Here is a 16761-nt window from a genome sequence, read left to right on the forward strand (position 1 = left end):
GTAAGTGTAGTGTGTTTGTAATACGAAAGGTTCAGAATTCTTTCACACAAGCAGTTAGGAGACTCACCTCAGAACCTGAATTAAAATCAAGAGATTTCTCAAAGGTGGAAAAAAGGATAAAAAATACTACATGGAAAGGAACTGAAAAGAATAGAATCTAATAACATAGAATCAAAGAAACTCCAAGATCTGAAATGACAACCACAACAGAGTGAAAGGCAGCAAAGACAAAAGGTACAACTAGGTAGGAGATCAAGCATACTGGAAAAATACTTAATGTACTTGAAACAAAACGGCTTTTAAAACAAAACTGTTTTCACGGAAGAAATAGGTGAGAATTCTGAAAAAAAAAATAGGTCAGATCATCTTTTATTAATCAGGCTTCATTCATCATTCCCTGCCTTTCTTAAGGTGATAACTTCAAAATCCAGACAAGCCTGTTGATTGTTTATGTAAATATTGACTCTCAGGTAATGTGTAGACACACTTTCTTTATTAGAAATTCAAGGGACAAGGAGACAAGATGGTGATATTCTTTTTTCTCTCCGTCCTGAGAAAACAATCGTCTTTGATTAACTTTCCAGCGCTAAGAGTTTGGTCATTTTCTATTCTCATTAAACGGGACAGGCTGCTACTTCTCCTGTATGGACATCACAGGAAAGTACGAAAGACCTTTGCCTGCATGGATTAAAGAAACTTGATTTGTCCTTCATTACAAGCCTTAACTCCAGGAGCTGGCTATTGTTTGACATATCTGGTTATTTTAATCTCCCTCTGAAAGGCTCGACTAACAGTGTTCATCAGACTTCATCAGATGACTCACCGTTTTGTTCTCATGAGTCATTCAATCAGTTAAAATCAAGAACACAATAGTTGCCATTTCATATTAGACTACATGCTCATGCAACAAAGTCTAGTTCTGGTGGCAATTAGCACCTGATGCTTATGGAGTTCAAATGATGTCTCAGAACTCATGCATGGCCTGACTCCTAGATCACTGAATAGGAGATTGTTTGGTTTTGTTTTTAATCAACAGCAGATTTTCAATCCCATTTTCAATACACCTACACAACTCCACCATGCATTTGGTATTGTAAAAGCTTTTTAGATTACAGCAAGCCCGAGTTTAAGAACAGTGTGTACTGGAATTTGAAGGAAAACTCTGAATGCAGAATCAACTTATAAAGAAGTAATTATTTAAACCAGAGTCTTGGCATGTGCCAACCAATTTCACATTGTCTTTTTAAGTAGCTAAAGAACATCCAGAGACCCTAAACAAATTAACTGCTTCATGGGGAAAAGCCTTCTGAATACCGTTAGGAGAATTTTAAATCTAGTAATCCAATATCTACTGATGGTCAATTGTTGAGTGGTGTTCCCATAGAAAATACAATGTGACACCATGAAAGTTAAAAGCAGTTTCTGCTTTATATCACCTGTGTTAATACTGTGGGTCACTTGAATTCAATCCATGAAGCTTTCCTGGAATCCTGAAATGCTTAATTGGTGATTTGGCCATTTTAATGAAAGGCCATGTCTGGCTCTCTTTTGGAAAAAGTAGCAGGAGAGATGATAAACCTAGAGACCCAATCTCTCCATTGTATGACTGTAAAAACTACCAATTAACAAGAGGTGTGATATTCAGCCAGGCCTCTAATTTATAGTCTCTGCAGCTCTCCATGTGTGCTACACTGCCAATCCAGTTGCTACTGAAGAGGGAGGGAGGCATTTCAAATGGTGAAAGCTGCTGCAGCAAATCAGGATTGTCATTTTGCTTCTCTGTTCTACTGAATGAATGTCTCTATCACATCAATAAACCCACCACCAGTTCTCCAGCTGGTAGGTCACTGGTCTTTAAATAGTGTTTAAAAGGGGACACTTCTGACTTGTACAATAATTACCATTTGCATTGCACAAGAGGTTATTCCAAATCACTCTGTACCTAAAGCAAACATACAGGAACATTGTGGGCCTTGATTTCCTACCTGCAAATAAGAAACACTTGCTTTTAAAGATTTTTAGAGCAAGAGGCTGTGAGACTGTGGCTGGTGTCATCCCAAAGCCATGATTACACTTAACTGACAGGGAATTCCTCTCCAATATTTATTTAGTTACCCTGTAAGCTAGCACCAGCTTCTTGTGCCAAAGTCTCAAATGCAAACACCAATGCTCAGCGTATCCAAAGACACACACTGCATGTTTTCTTCTTGAGCAGAGTTAATATTCAGACACCAGAAAACAATCACTCACCATCTTGATGGTTACCTGAATCAGCTGGAGACTTGCTGCGGCGCATAGGAGCTGGACTCTTTGCTGAGCTCTTCTGAGGGGTGGGAGATGACTTACTGCCCGTGGCAGTCGCCGGGCTCCCTTTCATCACCCGGCACTCTGAGGAAACAAACAGCAACCGTGGTCATGTCCCTACCTAATCTCGCTGTCTATGGACACTAGGTGTGAAACACCCAGGGGTGCCTCAGCGCTTTTTGTCTCCAAAGACCTGAAGAAAACCTCAACACCAAGGGAAAAACTGACATTTCCACATTTTCTTCAGGGCAGAAAGGTGACATTTTAGGGGGAGAGCAAAGGGAACAGCTTTGCTCCTCTAGAGGAGTTGCTGAGACTGTACATCTAGATCAGGCTGTTCTCCCTGGCAGGACCCATCATTCTACCTGTGTTCTATCGAGGATTTTCTGCCCTTCCCCTTGCCTTGGTGCCTACCAACGAATGAGCACAGTGAAAACAGTCAGCACCTAGTAAGGGAAGCATCAGGCCAAAAAAAAGTTAATCTCCTATAACCCTCCCGTGAAGACCTAGTGGTAGAAATGATGAGTGCCATTTCCGCAGGTGTAGAAAGCCAGCAAATAGCTCATGGAATGACTTAAAGACCTCTAAGTTGTGCCTGGGACACCTGCCCCAGGAGGCTTTCACCCAGCCTGAACCAACCTCTTTCTGTGTTTCAACAAGCTGCAACTTTACAGATGCAGAAAGCAAAGATGACAAAATGGTTTTACAGAACACATCCTCTGTCCTGGCCAGTCATCCCTTTCTGAAAGGTTTACATAAACAAATCTAGTAGATTTATGTGCTTAAAGATAAAAGCAGATGAGACTGTGTTTTCTTAAAAAAATAGGTAAGCTAGGAAGAGGGGGAAATGTAAACACAATCGACAGTGTCCTGCAGAAGGGAACTAAATGCTGACAAACCCACGTGCGTCCCAGGAATTCAGGCACGTCAGATCTTCAAAACCAAGATTTATTTACATAGAGAGTTCATAGAAAAAGAACTTTGCCATCCTTGAAGCTAACTTTACTCAGTTAGGATGGTGGCAATAAAAAGGGAATTCCCTTTTTTATCAAACGCTAACTGGTCTCACCTAACCTCCTACAACAGTTTGTCCTCACCAGTCTGTGAAGAGCAGTTTTTTTTTACAGGTGTGAATTAGATGTTCCACATACATGCAGGTTTTCATTGGGAAGTTCAGCTCAGCATGCATGGGCTGGACTGAGAATCCCCTGGACTGCATTCCCTAATGGGAATGAACAAATGCAGTACAAGGTGGATCAGTAACTGGTCAACGGAAAACAAGTTGTCTGACCTAAATGTATGTGCTATTTATTTATATATCAGAATATCTATGACAATGTAATTGCCCTAAATTTTTCCCCAGTCCTTCCTCATTTTCAGACAGTCAAAAGCCAGCCTCTTTTTCTTCCAGATGGTTTGTGGAAGAGTTTGCTGTTGGGTCATGCAGTACAAGAAGGTGAGGAGATGATTCCCTGTGCTCCAGAGATATTGCATGGTGATAATTAAACCTACAGTAAGTTTATTCTCTCTCCTACTAAATAGATTTTGTAAACTGTAAGTTAGGTTAGAAATAGTTGTGTGTGTGTGTTGTTTTCTTCTTTCCCTAGAGTACCTGACTTCTTAAAGATGATGCCACGGAAAGGCTTGTAGGGCCTCAGAACAGATACACTCCAATTTTTTAAGCATGTATCAGAGTAATGATGGTGGGAGAAGTTGACTATTTCTCCTTGGTACTAAATAATCATGTTTGATGAGGCACTGTGAGATAGCCACTCAGGAGAGTGTGCAAATTACTGTTCCTGGTATTAGTCAGCCAGACCAAAACATGGGAAAAAAACATCTTTGGGCACTGGAGAAGTAATGTTTGTTACGGCTCTTACACAGAGCTGTGTAACAAAAACAGTGTAACGTTTGGATCTCAGAGAGCAATTCGTTTGCCCACACCAAGGCACCAAATGCTATATGAGGTGCCTCACTGGGGTAGAGTGAGTCTCCTGGTGCCCCTGCGTCATATCTGTAAGTCAGATACAGGTTCTCAGAAACCGAGGGAGTTTAAAAGGGTGTGAAACATCAGTTTTTAGGCACCTGAGTTACTCCGTAAATATAAACCTACAAAGGGAAAATACTTTATGTTGCCTCCTTTCAAGAGATAATCCAAATTTATTTTCTCTCCAAAGAAGTAATTCCTTGCAAAGAAACTCAGCTTTGCATTTTCCAGCACAGAAATGCTGACGGAGGGGTTTCTCCAGCTCAGCCGTTGGCAAGTGCCAGTACACCAAAGGCAATTACTTAGCATTTGTACATCTTGAAACAAGGTAGTAAATGTGGGGATCTGATTGTGCTGACATCAGTATAAACAGGCCTCTTAACATCATGGGGGTGAGATTTCAGTGTGCTGATACTGAAACCAGCGGGTATGAATGAGACAGAGCAACAACATCTGGAAGGTGCTCAGCAAAAGGGATTATAGGGCAGAAGCTGTGGTGGGCAGTCAGGAGGAAAAAGATGACATAATCCGTTCTTACGGTATTTCTCGTTTTGTTTCCTGATGTCCTGCCAGAGTGAACATAATAGCCAGCAATCCAAGTGCATGTCATCCAAACAGGCAAGAAAAAGTACCCGTGACAGAGGAAATTTTAATAAGTGACATTCATCTGCAAGACCTCAGCTTCTCCTTGCAGCATCTGACTCATAACAAGGAAGGATGATGAGCGGATAATGGGAAAATGCTGCTGGCTAATGGCTTCTCATCTGTTTCTTGAGAGGTGCAGGGCATCCCAACCCCCCTGAAAATAAAACAGAGAGCTGCAGTTGCTCAGTGCCAGCCCAACAGCAAGCTTGGCTTATTTTTATTACAGAAATCCAAGCTGGAAAAATTAGCAGAAACCAGGAGTGTAGGCAGAGAGCTGGGCTTCCCATCAAGTTGTTCTGCTAGGATTGCATGCAATCTGTTTTACAGTGTGGGACTCCCCATGGAGCTGACTCAAGTGCATAGCGTTAAAATAAAATATGAAGCTCACGTTACAGATCACTCCTCCAGCCTGACACAGTTCTCTGTCTGCAAAGTTTCAGCTGAACCTTGGAAACACTGAAATACCCAAGACCACCAAATGGGTTCATCTGGAGTACACAGGTGAGAAGTACCAGTGTCAAATAAAATCAGTCTTGCTGAGAAGTCATAAAAATGTGGTGTTTGAAGATTAGAGGCTGCTTTACCTCCTGGTATACAGCAAGAGTTCTCTTTGGTCTTCGATGCTGAGCCAGTTTGTAGCATACAAGATAGCATGTAGCTCCTGTTCCCTACACAGGATACCTACAAGCTTTCAGAAATAAGTCTGAATGTTTGGAGACCACATTTTCTTCTAGTGTAAATAGTCAAAGCTGCATTCATTGACTTGCTGCACCCACTGGCATCAGCAGACAGCCTGTGCTGTTGGTATATACAGTTGCCAGGTAGAGCAGGTGGAAACTCCTAGAAGCAAGCTCTGTATATTCTGTGACATCAAAAATTTAATGGTTTAATTGATCACAGAGACACACATTATTACAGATTTGTGGTTACAGTCATAACAGGGACAAATAATGGTGCCGTCCCAGTCCCATCTAACAATGGAATTACTGCTCTGCTTTTTGAATCAGCAGAAGAAAGAAGGGAGTGATTTTTCTTTTTAACTGTGCTTGTTCTCATTTTTAATATTCACAAGCACACCTAAGGACAGGATTGACAAACAGTGTGTATGTGTTTCAAATAGAAAAGTAGAGACTGTTCTTCTACTGTTTAGTTCTCAAGAAAAATATTTTCATCTGATTGCAACTGGATAAAGTTTAAAGGATATACAAGACCAGACTTTGCAATAAATATCAAAGTAATGGCACAGTGTAGCAGTCCACCTACTTTGACATGGACTATCTCAGTCAGTGTTTGCCTAATTAAAATATCCACCGACTGTACTAGTATCACAAAAGGATGTTGAATACCATGTACTAGGCCTTAAAGAACAGAACAAAAGCATGCAGCATTATTATCTGTTACAAGCAACTGAATGGCAATCAAATAAAAACAGACTGGAGAGTAGCGTGTGTTTAATGTTACCGCTTTCATCCAGAGAAAAGTCATCCTGTGCATAGCGGAATTTTTCTGGACCACAGGCGATAAACACATCATCATCCCCAAAGAAATCATGGAGACAGGTCACCTATAGAGAGAGCAAAGTCATTCATTTTATTTTTAATTGGCAACATTCTGATGTGGCTCAGCTTTAATTTAAACAGGAGGGTGCTGCCTTTCCACTGTTTCCCCATCCCATGCTAATGCGCTCCTGCTTGGTGCACAGCACAGCTTCTCTGGGCAAGTCAAGCAGAACAGTGTAATTAAAAAAAAAAAAAAAAGTAGAAGAAGAAGGAAAAGAATCCCAAATACCCTGCAAAATCCAATGAAGTATGGCATTTCCAATCCTTTCGGGAGCTGACAGGCTACGTTAATCATCCTAATGAATGGTACAGGCATTCCTGAGCTACTTCTACAATAAGAAGCAGGGGTGACCCCTCGCGGGGTTGGTAGGCAAGGCTGTGACACCACTGCCTATGCTGATGAGTCTCTTAGTACCAACACAGCCAAAAACTCAAGGACTGCCAAGAAGAGAAAGAGTGGTTGGGCACACTACAGAAGATGTCTCCACTTCAACACCATTAGTGCTTCAAGCAGGTAGTTTGAACCTGCAGGTAGTTACAGAGCTGGTCAGGAAACCTTAATAACACCTGTCTTCCCCTCCTCTCCCACATCCCTCTACCACTTGTGTGCAGGCTGGCCTGAAAAGCTGGGAGCACAGTTGTGCCCTGTTTGAATGAGCCAGGACAGTACTGCTGGTGGCCGTTCAACATCCATTTTTCTAGGTGCTGCTCTGTGAATGAGCAATTCAGATATTTACACAGTTACAGTCATGGTAATTTGCACAATTGCCAGTGAAATAATGGATGCAATTACACAACAGCAGCAAGATGCTAATGGTAATTTCACTGGAGCCAGTGGTAATGACACATTAACTGATGTTAATGCAATTGTGTAATCTCCAGTACTGAAAGTTAATTCAAGTCATCTCCGTGCAAGGACTAGTACAAAAACATTGCTCTTTGGAGAGAACCTTTAACACCCAGACTTGTCATCGGCATCTTGCAGAAATTTAATCAGGCTCCTGGCAAGCTGACAGGTGCTCTTCCATCTTCACAGACTGCTTTGAAAACTCATGAAGTGCAAAGTAACACTTATTTTCAAGAGGGGAAAAACACTACTGAGAAAATGTTGGAAAGTCCAACCACAAAATCTTAATGTTCAAGAGGCAAGTGTGTTCAGCCCTTAAACTGCCTCTGCAGGCTGGAGAGACACCTAAGTACCTCTACCCAGTTGACAGGCTAGAGCTTCAGCCTGAGGTCCTCATTAAGTACTGTGTCAGGAGGTTGAAAAAATGCTCATCCACAAGCACACCAACCTGGGGCATTTCCAGCATCGGCCAGCCTGGTGCAGCCCACCAGCAGCACATCTGCACACCTTGGTGAGCCCAACAACATGGGCACATACCTACTGCCAAGGGGTGAAGTTTAAAAACAAATAGTTAAGCTTTTTCACAAGGCCATTCCAAGTGTCTGCAAGATTGGCACCAACATTTATAACGGAGATATCAGCCTGACAGCTGAAGCCCAGTGCTTTGGGATGTCTGCCCACTGGGGTCTTTACAGAGGATAAGATGCATTGCAAGGGACTGGAGTGAGCACTGGAGAAACACACTGCAGACAGGGCGAATTTTCATATCTACTGATCTGTTTGAGCTGGACTGTGAAAAGTTAATTTCAAGCTCTAATAAATAAAATATATAGAAGACTTTCGGCTATCCTAAAAGGCTCAGTATTTCACACTGATTAATATAATGTATAATTAAAGCACTGCCTAAGAGTGCCAGCTCTGTTTACAATGCCAAACATTAGGGAAAAACCTCCTCTTCGCATCAGCGTGACTTTCAGAATGGAGCGAGATGAAATCTGCCATGGCATTGATTAAAGATAGAATTTTCTTTACAGACTTCAGTGAATACCAATTTCTATTTGCTTAAAATTAGGCTGAAAATAGTTAACATATTACCTATTGAGAATTTTCCCACCGAAAAGATAACATTTCAAACCAGCATTTGTTATTACAGTCCTCCCCGAGGGTGTATGGCACTGATTCATTTGCAAATAATTGGGTTTGGCTCAATACACGAGTTCCCATCTGCCTGGTAAGTGCTATACTTCTGCCATGGAAAAGACTCGTGGGTTGCTTGGCTCACCCTTCAGTATGGAAACTGCTGTGCACTTAAACTTCACACAAAGCTAGATCACAACAGAAAGGTTCAGCAAGTTCACAGCCTTTTAGACAAAATCAGAAAGAATCCAGAGGCGCTTTCACCGACTCCAGGTCACAAGTCAAAGTGTGTATTTTGTCCTTGAGCTCCCCATGACCACCACAAGCAAAAAGGAAATCCAGCAACCAAGGAAACCTTCAGATCAAGGGTCCAAATGCGATGGAAAGCTACCAGCATGCACAAGGACAGAGACCTGATTACTTGTCAAGCAGACTTCACTTTGCTTCATTCTTGTCCCTTCAGACAAGAGGTTATTATGTCCATGTTATATTTATGAGCAGCTGGCTGGTTGAGTACTGGAGGCTAGTAAATAAATTAGATAACTTATTTGTTGTGCTCCTAACATTCAGGAAACAGTAACTTCTGTATTTGTTTCATTTGTTCCCTTTCATTTTCTGATGTAATTTACACTATTAAGAACTCACCATAATATGGTAGAAAAGACAGCCAAAAACTAACCCTTTTCTCATCAAACAATGGGAAACATTGCAAAATTCAGAAAATAACGTCACTTCATGCAGTTCTAAGATAGCCACATTGCTTCTGTTCACCGTGTGTGGTATTTCCTATTTACCTTTTGATCAGCAAACTTAAATCCCTGATCATTACTGTATGTCCCTGCAGCATGCTCCATACACATCACTGTCTACACAAAGTTGCTGGAATAAACTTTCTTCATGAAAATATGCAACCTAAGTGCTGGATCTTAATGCAGCAGAGCCAGCTTGCCTCAGTGTGCATAGAAAAAGAAAAACATTGGGAGAAAGCCCTAGATACACATCCCTGAAGGACATGAAGCTGGGAAAAGGGACTGTGAGCTGCTCTGCTGGGACAACCAGTTGGAAACTTCATTAGCCAGCACGGACCACTTCTTGTGCTGAACCTCTGCCCTGCATTACCCGGCTCAGGGATTTTTAGTGACTCCAGAATAACCTTAAAAATCTTCTGATTTCTATTCTTCAAAAGTCTTTTTTCTCATATTTTATCAGGAAAAAAAAAAGTATAAAAATGAATACTACAAGTCTCTCCCCAGGCTGTCGGGACCATTTTAAAAGCACATGTTCTGCTTTAGCTTACCCTAATCAACTGTTCTAATTATATCCAATAATTAGCCTGGAACACCATGAAAACCCTGGAAAAATTTACCCCAGCGGACAACCTGAAAATCATTGTTTTTATATGCTTTATCTTGCTCTTAGCTGTGAATTCATTAAAACAGGACAGAAGCAGGTAGCACCCTGCTAGTGCAAAGACCTGTGCTGCTACCTGGAAATGGGGATTTTGTTGGTGACTGTTATCATGCACAATTAGCAACAACACTGGAAACCATGAAATTAGTAAGATTTTGGTTTTCGTTTTGCATTTTTTAAAAATCTATAAACTTTATTATTATTATTTACAATGGAGAATTAAACTTGTGTATATAATTACAGTAGATAGAATAGAAAACATTGGTTTCCAAGATGAATGTCCATGCCTTTGTTTAAAGGAGGAATTTTAATTTGAAATTCAGGATTAAAAAGATAATATTGACATAAAATGGATCATATTGCATGAAATGTTTTCTCTCCATTTCCTGCAGCTTAAGCAATGCCAATAAAGAAAGCTAAATCCTCACACCCCAGTAGATGAGGCACAAATTTATTTCTTAGAAAGTAATTCTTTCTAATACATTTGATGGTAAATTTTTTCTTTGTGTCAAGTTTTGATTTTTTTTAAACTTTATAGTATATATAAAGGAAAAAATAGAATTTGGCAGAGATTAATAGATTTAAGGGAGCACAAGACTACTTGCAATTCCTTACATTTTCACCAAGTGTAGTTTCTTTTCTCGTTAAATGAAATCCTTCTCTGCGTATATTAGTAAAACCTTCCCTGAGCAGACAATGTAGCTAGGATTTCCAGGAGGGAATTTCTGCAGTGACACTCCATTACTGTCTGCTGCAGCAATTTTAATTGCAGAAAGGAAAGATACGGCCTAATGAGGGATGCTGAGCCTTCTAGTTCCTTTTACCACAGTAGCTGTAGAACTAACTATTTCTCAGGATTTTGACAAAATGGAGCTTGCCTCAAACATCTCCCTGGATGTGAGCTCACGGTTTGCTTCAATGTCTTTGATGCTGTAGGTATTCGGAGTTCACCTGGAAAAGGCGCAGTAAATATGCAGGGTATATGTGCACAGCTGTGAGTAACCAGCTATTTCTACCATCCTCCAGGAGGCAGCAGAAGTATTTCAAAATTATAGTTCAGAAACGAATGAAATAACTAAAAACAATTAGGAAAGAATAGCCTGAAGACTTAAAACCTTAGTCTGAGTCACCTACCAGTGCAAAACCTTTTGTGCTTTAAAAGGGTGTTATGATTAACAAGGACCTTTTGTTCCCATTCTTAATCTGCAGAATGACCAAGTTTGCTGTGTCTGCATGGCCAATGGGTTGCCCACACTGTCACTCCTACCACCAGTATGAAGATTGTCACAGCAGTAACAGGCTCCAGCCACATTTTGGTTGCTTTCACTGCTGGATCGAGCTCTGCAGCTTCTGTGGCTGGCTCTTTAGCAGGAGGCTTCTGGTAGCCTGGATTGGCCATCGGCATTTGCCAAGAATAACACAGGGCATGTGTCTGAAGAGGAGTACATCACCAGGAGGGTTAACTTAACTGTCTTTTTCACCTTTCTGAGAAATGTCTTTATATTATCAGAGGTTCCTATTTTTAGACTACAGAGCCAGATGAGGCTGGATGATAAATGGTCAGACACTGTAGCCAGTGATTATTCACAACAGTGATTTATGTCCATAATCCTGCTCCCAGATTTTCCATCTCTTCCTTACGTCGCAGAATGAGCAAAGACCTCTGCTTAAATGGCCAGCAGAGATCTGGAAAGGAGATTTGGAATAACGCCACCACAGGTCTGACCTGGCGGCTGAACATCTTCTGTCTCAAGGATTTTTATCTTTAACTACTTGATTTTGCGTAAGTCTTAGGGTAAGTGAGGGCCAGGGCAAGACTTCTACCTCTGATCCTCTCCCTTGGTCATAAAAGCTCGGTTAACTCTTCTCTCTGTAATAACCCTTCTGTTTTAGGATTTAGATAGCAAAACAGAAAGTGACACCAGTACATAGGCAAGCTGAAACTGTTCCTTAATTTTCTGCAGATCTAATAGTTATGCTCAAAGAGAAGAGATGTCTATTTGCTTTCTTTGAATCATCATGATACTTCAGCTTAGAAGCCTCCAGAGTTCAGAACAGGGTAAAAATTGCCTTCAGAAAGAGTTGCCTTTAATACCAGAAAGACCACAGAAGACAATCTGCATGCCATGCACTCAAAGCCTATCAAGAGCAGAATGGAGTGAAGACATACTTTTCTCTTCTGAGGTGCTATGGTAAATGCTATAAAATTGAACACACCTGACCACCTGTTAGCTGAAGGCAGTGTATTTTAGATGCTTGCTAATGGCCTTTCTCTTTCAACACTCAAGTGCTAGATGGAGCTGAGGATGTTGGACTAGCAGCTAAACAGGCACTGAGAGTTAACTGAGCTGAGAACATATCTAAATTCTGTTTAAACTCTGTTTTAACCCAAACTGGAGACCTGATGGACTTATTTATACTCCAAGACCTGTACTCCAAGTCAAATTGGCAGTGGTATGTTTATTTCAGGTCCAAAAAAACAAAGTCCTAAGTCACAAAGGCAGCCATGCTTTACAATTAATCAGTGGTGTGCTTGCAATCAATAAAGCGTGGTGCAGAAACCAAACACATCCAGACTTGTCCACAAGAAGGCTCAGCAAGGTCATGTTTCAGAGTGAATATCAGGAACTAATGGACACAATGAGTAGACTTTAAATGAACTGCTTTCTTTTCTCCGACAAGCTCTTCACCACACGGCCAGAAAGAATAAGATTTCTGATGACTTAAGGGGTTGAGCAGATATAATGGAAAAGAAAGATGTTAATATTGGAATGCACAGCACTTAATACAGTTTTTTTGGTAACAGTCTGAAGACTGAAAGCCCAAAGCAGACACCGAATTGATTTACATTTTATTAGATTCTGGTTTCCTGCATTTAAAAAGAAGGGATGTTTGGATTCAATTACTTCTTTAAAGTATGCACACACCCACTCAATAGATTCCACATTTGCATTCACAGAAAGAAAATTACTTATCTGCTTTTAGGAAAAAAATACTGCTTAAAATGGATAAGCAATAGAAAGATGAGCAGAAAAAGCACGGATGTTGGCATCCACAAATGGATCGACAGCACGCCAGCATACCCAGCCGATGCCAAGGATGTGTGTGCAATATTACACAGTCTCTGGGGACCCTCTCTGAGCTGCCCAGCAGTAAGGCAAGGGGTCTTTGTCATCTGCTCCTCCATCCCTCCTGTGCCAAACATCCATGTGGAAAGCTGTCGAGACCAAGGTCATGCTGGCCCTTCACGATGTAGTGCACATCACGAGGGGAAGGAAAAATCACCTCTACCATCTAGGTTTCAGCGTGCATAATTTTTCTGAACTATAAAGGGCTGCAGTGAGATTTCCATTTTTTAAACATTGGTCAGAGACCTCAGCTTTCTTTTGTATTCATGGAGACCCAGGGCTCACATTTAAACCTGTATTTGTTTCAATCAAACTATGAACTGTTCTGTATAGATTTTTTTTCCTCCTTTTTCACCTTCAGGAGAGAAAATTCTGGGCAAATCAGCATGATCAAATGTTTTCTTTGATGCATGAGGGAATTTTTACACCCCTTTCCTTCATTTCTCCAACTTAGCATCTTTGTATTGATGAAAAATGCAGAACCCCTTAATTAGGCTGCATAGTAGAGTAAGTTGATTATGAGTGCTTTATGTCCACACGGAGCATTTTGCTATATTGTACCTAAACCAGCTTCTAACCAACATGCATTTTTTTGACTGATTTTTGTGATACTTACTCAAGTGGAAGAAGAAATATTCATGCATGTACATACATGGCAGCTTGTAAGACTTGATGCAAGAAGAAATGTTGCTCTGAAAAGGGCTGCAGCACAAGGTGCATATTTGTTTAAGTATTGGAGATGGAATGGTTTGATAGGATAGGATAGGATAGGATGCAGGGGAGGGAAGGACAGTAGCCAAGCTACCCTGTAGGAATGTTAAAGCTGAATTTAATATATCTGGTGAATGAGTGGTGCTTCCAAACCATGTGAAATCCAATTAATCCCTGGAAGAAAGGTTAGTTTGTTATCGTCTTTCCCCATACATATGGAGGCGACTATGAAACAGATATTCAGGCTGTTGGTTCTTTTTACCTAGGAGAAAGGCTTGTTCTTGCATTCAAGAGGGTATTAACGCTGAGGACAAATGTGCTGTGCAGTTCAGGGGCATGAGCAGCACAGCAATCAACATCTATATATTAAAAAATTACCCTTTTTCCAGTCAGAAAACCATAAAGGATCAGGGACTTTGGAAGTAGCATGACTATATGGCCAAAGTCAAGCAACACTGCTCGAAATGGCAGCCTTGAAAGAAGGGGCACAGAGCGTCTGTCAACCTACTCAAGGTCAGGCTGAAAAGCCAATGGGCTGAAATTTCCAGTTAATGGGATTGCCAGAAACAAGCTCTTAAAAACCAATAGCTGTTACTGATCCTATTGTGCATATCTTCATAAAAGAGAAAGGCAGCTGTTCAGCTTTGTGCAAGTTTTTCTTTAACTGTCACAATGGCACTGATTGTGATGGAGAGGCAGTGGTAAACAGATCCTCACCCTGGCTAAAAATAAAATAAAATAAAATAAAAAATAAAAAATAAAATACAAAACCCAACAACAAAAAACCCATGTACCAGAATTGAATATGTTGGATGCATGCCCACAAGCAACCCCACCATCTTCAGAGAGCACAGAAATAACACTACCATTAGCCAAACAGCAGGCCCAGAGGAATGAAAAGCTACACCAAGCATTTACCACTTGTAAGCAGGCTCTGAGGGGCTGGAGGAGACCGACAGCCAAGCCTTACTTCCTTACTCTCACAACTGATCCCTGCATCCCCAAAAGCCGTATTTCCATACACCAGACTGCAGCACCTACCCGGTGTGTGAGGAGGTGAGCAGCAGCATCCTCACAGCCACCCCTCTGCCTGCTGACTTTCAGGTGTGGAAGATGCTGGGGAAGGAGGGAGTAAAACTCTATTTTCTCTGAGAGAGCTGCTCCCATCCCCACATGCAGTGTGTGTAGCCTGCTTAAAAGACAAAGACGACATTTCTGCTTTCCTCACCCACTTGAAGGGTGCCCTAGAAGAGTCTTTTCCATCCCTTACTGTCGTATAAATGTTCCTTGCTCTGTCTCCTTTCCCTTACCAGCCAGTACTATGTAAAAATACCTCTGCCAGTTAATTATGTCATAGTTAGATGCATCAAGAACTTAACTATCAGCCCAAATGTTTCAAAGTATGGTACACTGGCCAGCTACAAGAGAGATTTCTTTGTGGGTTTTCACCCACCTGGGTACAGGTATGGACTGCAGCCCAGCACTGCAGAGATAGTGGCTATAGATGAACTTTCACAGGGGTACAAAACAGATTCATTTATGTATTTCCCTTTTCTGGGGATACATCCCTTGGTCTTGCAACCCCATTCTACCTAACTATCGCCTAGAGTGTAGCCATGGAAGCAGAGGACAGCATCCCTGCACGGTGCCTTCAGGCAGAATTAAGTTATGGCAAAATGAAGAGGATTACACAGGTGTCCGAAATAGCAGGATTTGTTCCAACAGCCTCTCTGTGATGTGGTGTAAGATGACATAAGAGAGGAATTTCTGTCTTTGATAATCACTCTGAGTGACAAAGGAAATCATATTTAATATGAACAGATCTGGTTTCCATGCAACAAGTGGATGTGTTTTACCAACTGAGGAAGCCTCTCCTTGAGAACTGCAACTATTCGACATCACCGTGTGTCCTGCTGACTTCAGTAACTTCTTTCCAAAATAAGCACTAGGGAAAAGTCAGTGTCAGACTTGCCATTATTATTAGCGCATCAGGAGAGCTGGAGGACACTTCAGTTCAAGTCAGGCATCAGCACTGACACTGAAGGCAGCAGGTTTTGAACTGTCTGTGCCTTCCCTAGCACAGCAGCAGCAGCACACTAGCACAATCCACTACAGATAACCTTGTCTTCCCTGGCATTTGTGGTGGAAAAGTATATGTTGATTAGGATTATGGCAACAAATTAGCACAATTTTTCCTGGAGAAGATGTGCTTTAACTTAGTTGCAATTAACAATCGTTTCTGACCAGACAAGACTACTCTGCCAACTCAACTCATCACGTACCTGTATCTCAGCCTGCACTGGGTTGCTTGCAGCTTCTGCTATTTGCGGTCTCCAACTACACAGGCTTTCAAAACACATCTGCTATTTTCATCATATCTGAAAAAAATCCTTTTCTGTTCATTAATTCTTAGATGTGCCACTGAGCTCATATTTTGTACAGGATCCCCTCCATTTTGTTCAACTTCCACAAAATCCACAATACTTTCTCACCAAAAGAGATGCCAAAAGGCTAACATTTTCACTGCAGACAACATTAATGAAAACAAGACACAAGTATGAAGTATTGGACCTTCAAGTCATTCTTCCTAATACACATCTCCAAACCTGACAATGACCAAATTGTCCTGTCCTCCAGCTGTAACTTTATTTGCAGCCTATAGATCCAAGTCAACCTAATTCCTGAAGAAGATCAGAAGATGCAACTGGTTCTGTATCCAATTAACACTGCCTTTGGATTTCACCCCACTCATAAGCATCAAAGATTTTGCTCAATAGCCAAAATATTCTGAAAAGACTCTAAAAGGTGTTTTGACTAGTCAAACTTCAATGTTTGCAAGGATCTTTATTGCACTCTTAATTTTGGAGATTAATGGGAATTAAAAATGGTGTCCTTTAAAAATTAAATTGTAACAGATGCTACATTAAATCTAAAGGAAAGTAACAATTGCCATCAAGCTGTTCTTTCAGGGCGATAAAATAACTTCCTTAATTATAATTCTGAACATGTTCTTTGTGTTTTGGGAGATTTCCT

The 16761-nt window shown here is 41.1% G+C and overlaps 1 protein-coding gene across 6 annotated transcripts in view; it reads right to left on the reverse strand.

Moving 5' to 3' along the window:
- DCX (doublecortin) overlaps positions 1-16761 on the reverse strand; it is a 79626-nt gene that overhangs the window by 16753 nt on the left and 46112 nt on the right. For 3 of the 6 annotated variants that reach the window (XM_035541568.2, XM_035541566.2, XM_035541567.2), the window contains exons 4-5: positions 6398-6500; positions 2251-2388 (exon numbers count right to left, since the gene is read on the reverse strand). In XM_035541568.2, the coding sequence (XP_035397461.1) occupies positions 2251-2388; positions 6398-6500 (241 nt within the window). Of the gene's footprint in view, positions 1-550; positions 679-2250; positions 2389-6397; positions 6501-16761 lie in introns of those variants that run through there. The other 3 variants (XM_035541569.2, XM_035541570.2, XM_050713331.1) reach the window with 2 other exon arrangements.

This window comes from Cygnus atratus, chromosome 13 (genome assembly GCF_013377495.2).
Source record: "Cygnus atratus isolate AKBS03 ecotype Queensland, Australia chromosome 13, CAtr_DNAZoo_HiC_assembly, whole genome shotgun sequence".
In the NCBI taxonomy this organism is placed as follows: domain Eukaryota; kingdom Metazoa; phylum Chordata; class Aves; order Anseriformes; family Anatidae; genus Cygnus; species Cygnus atratus.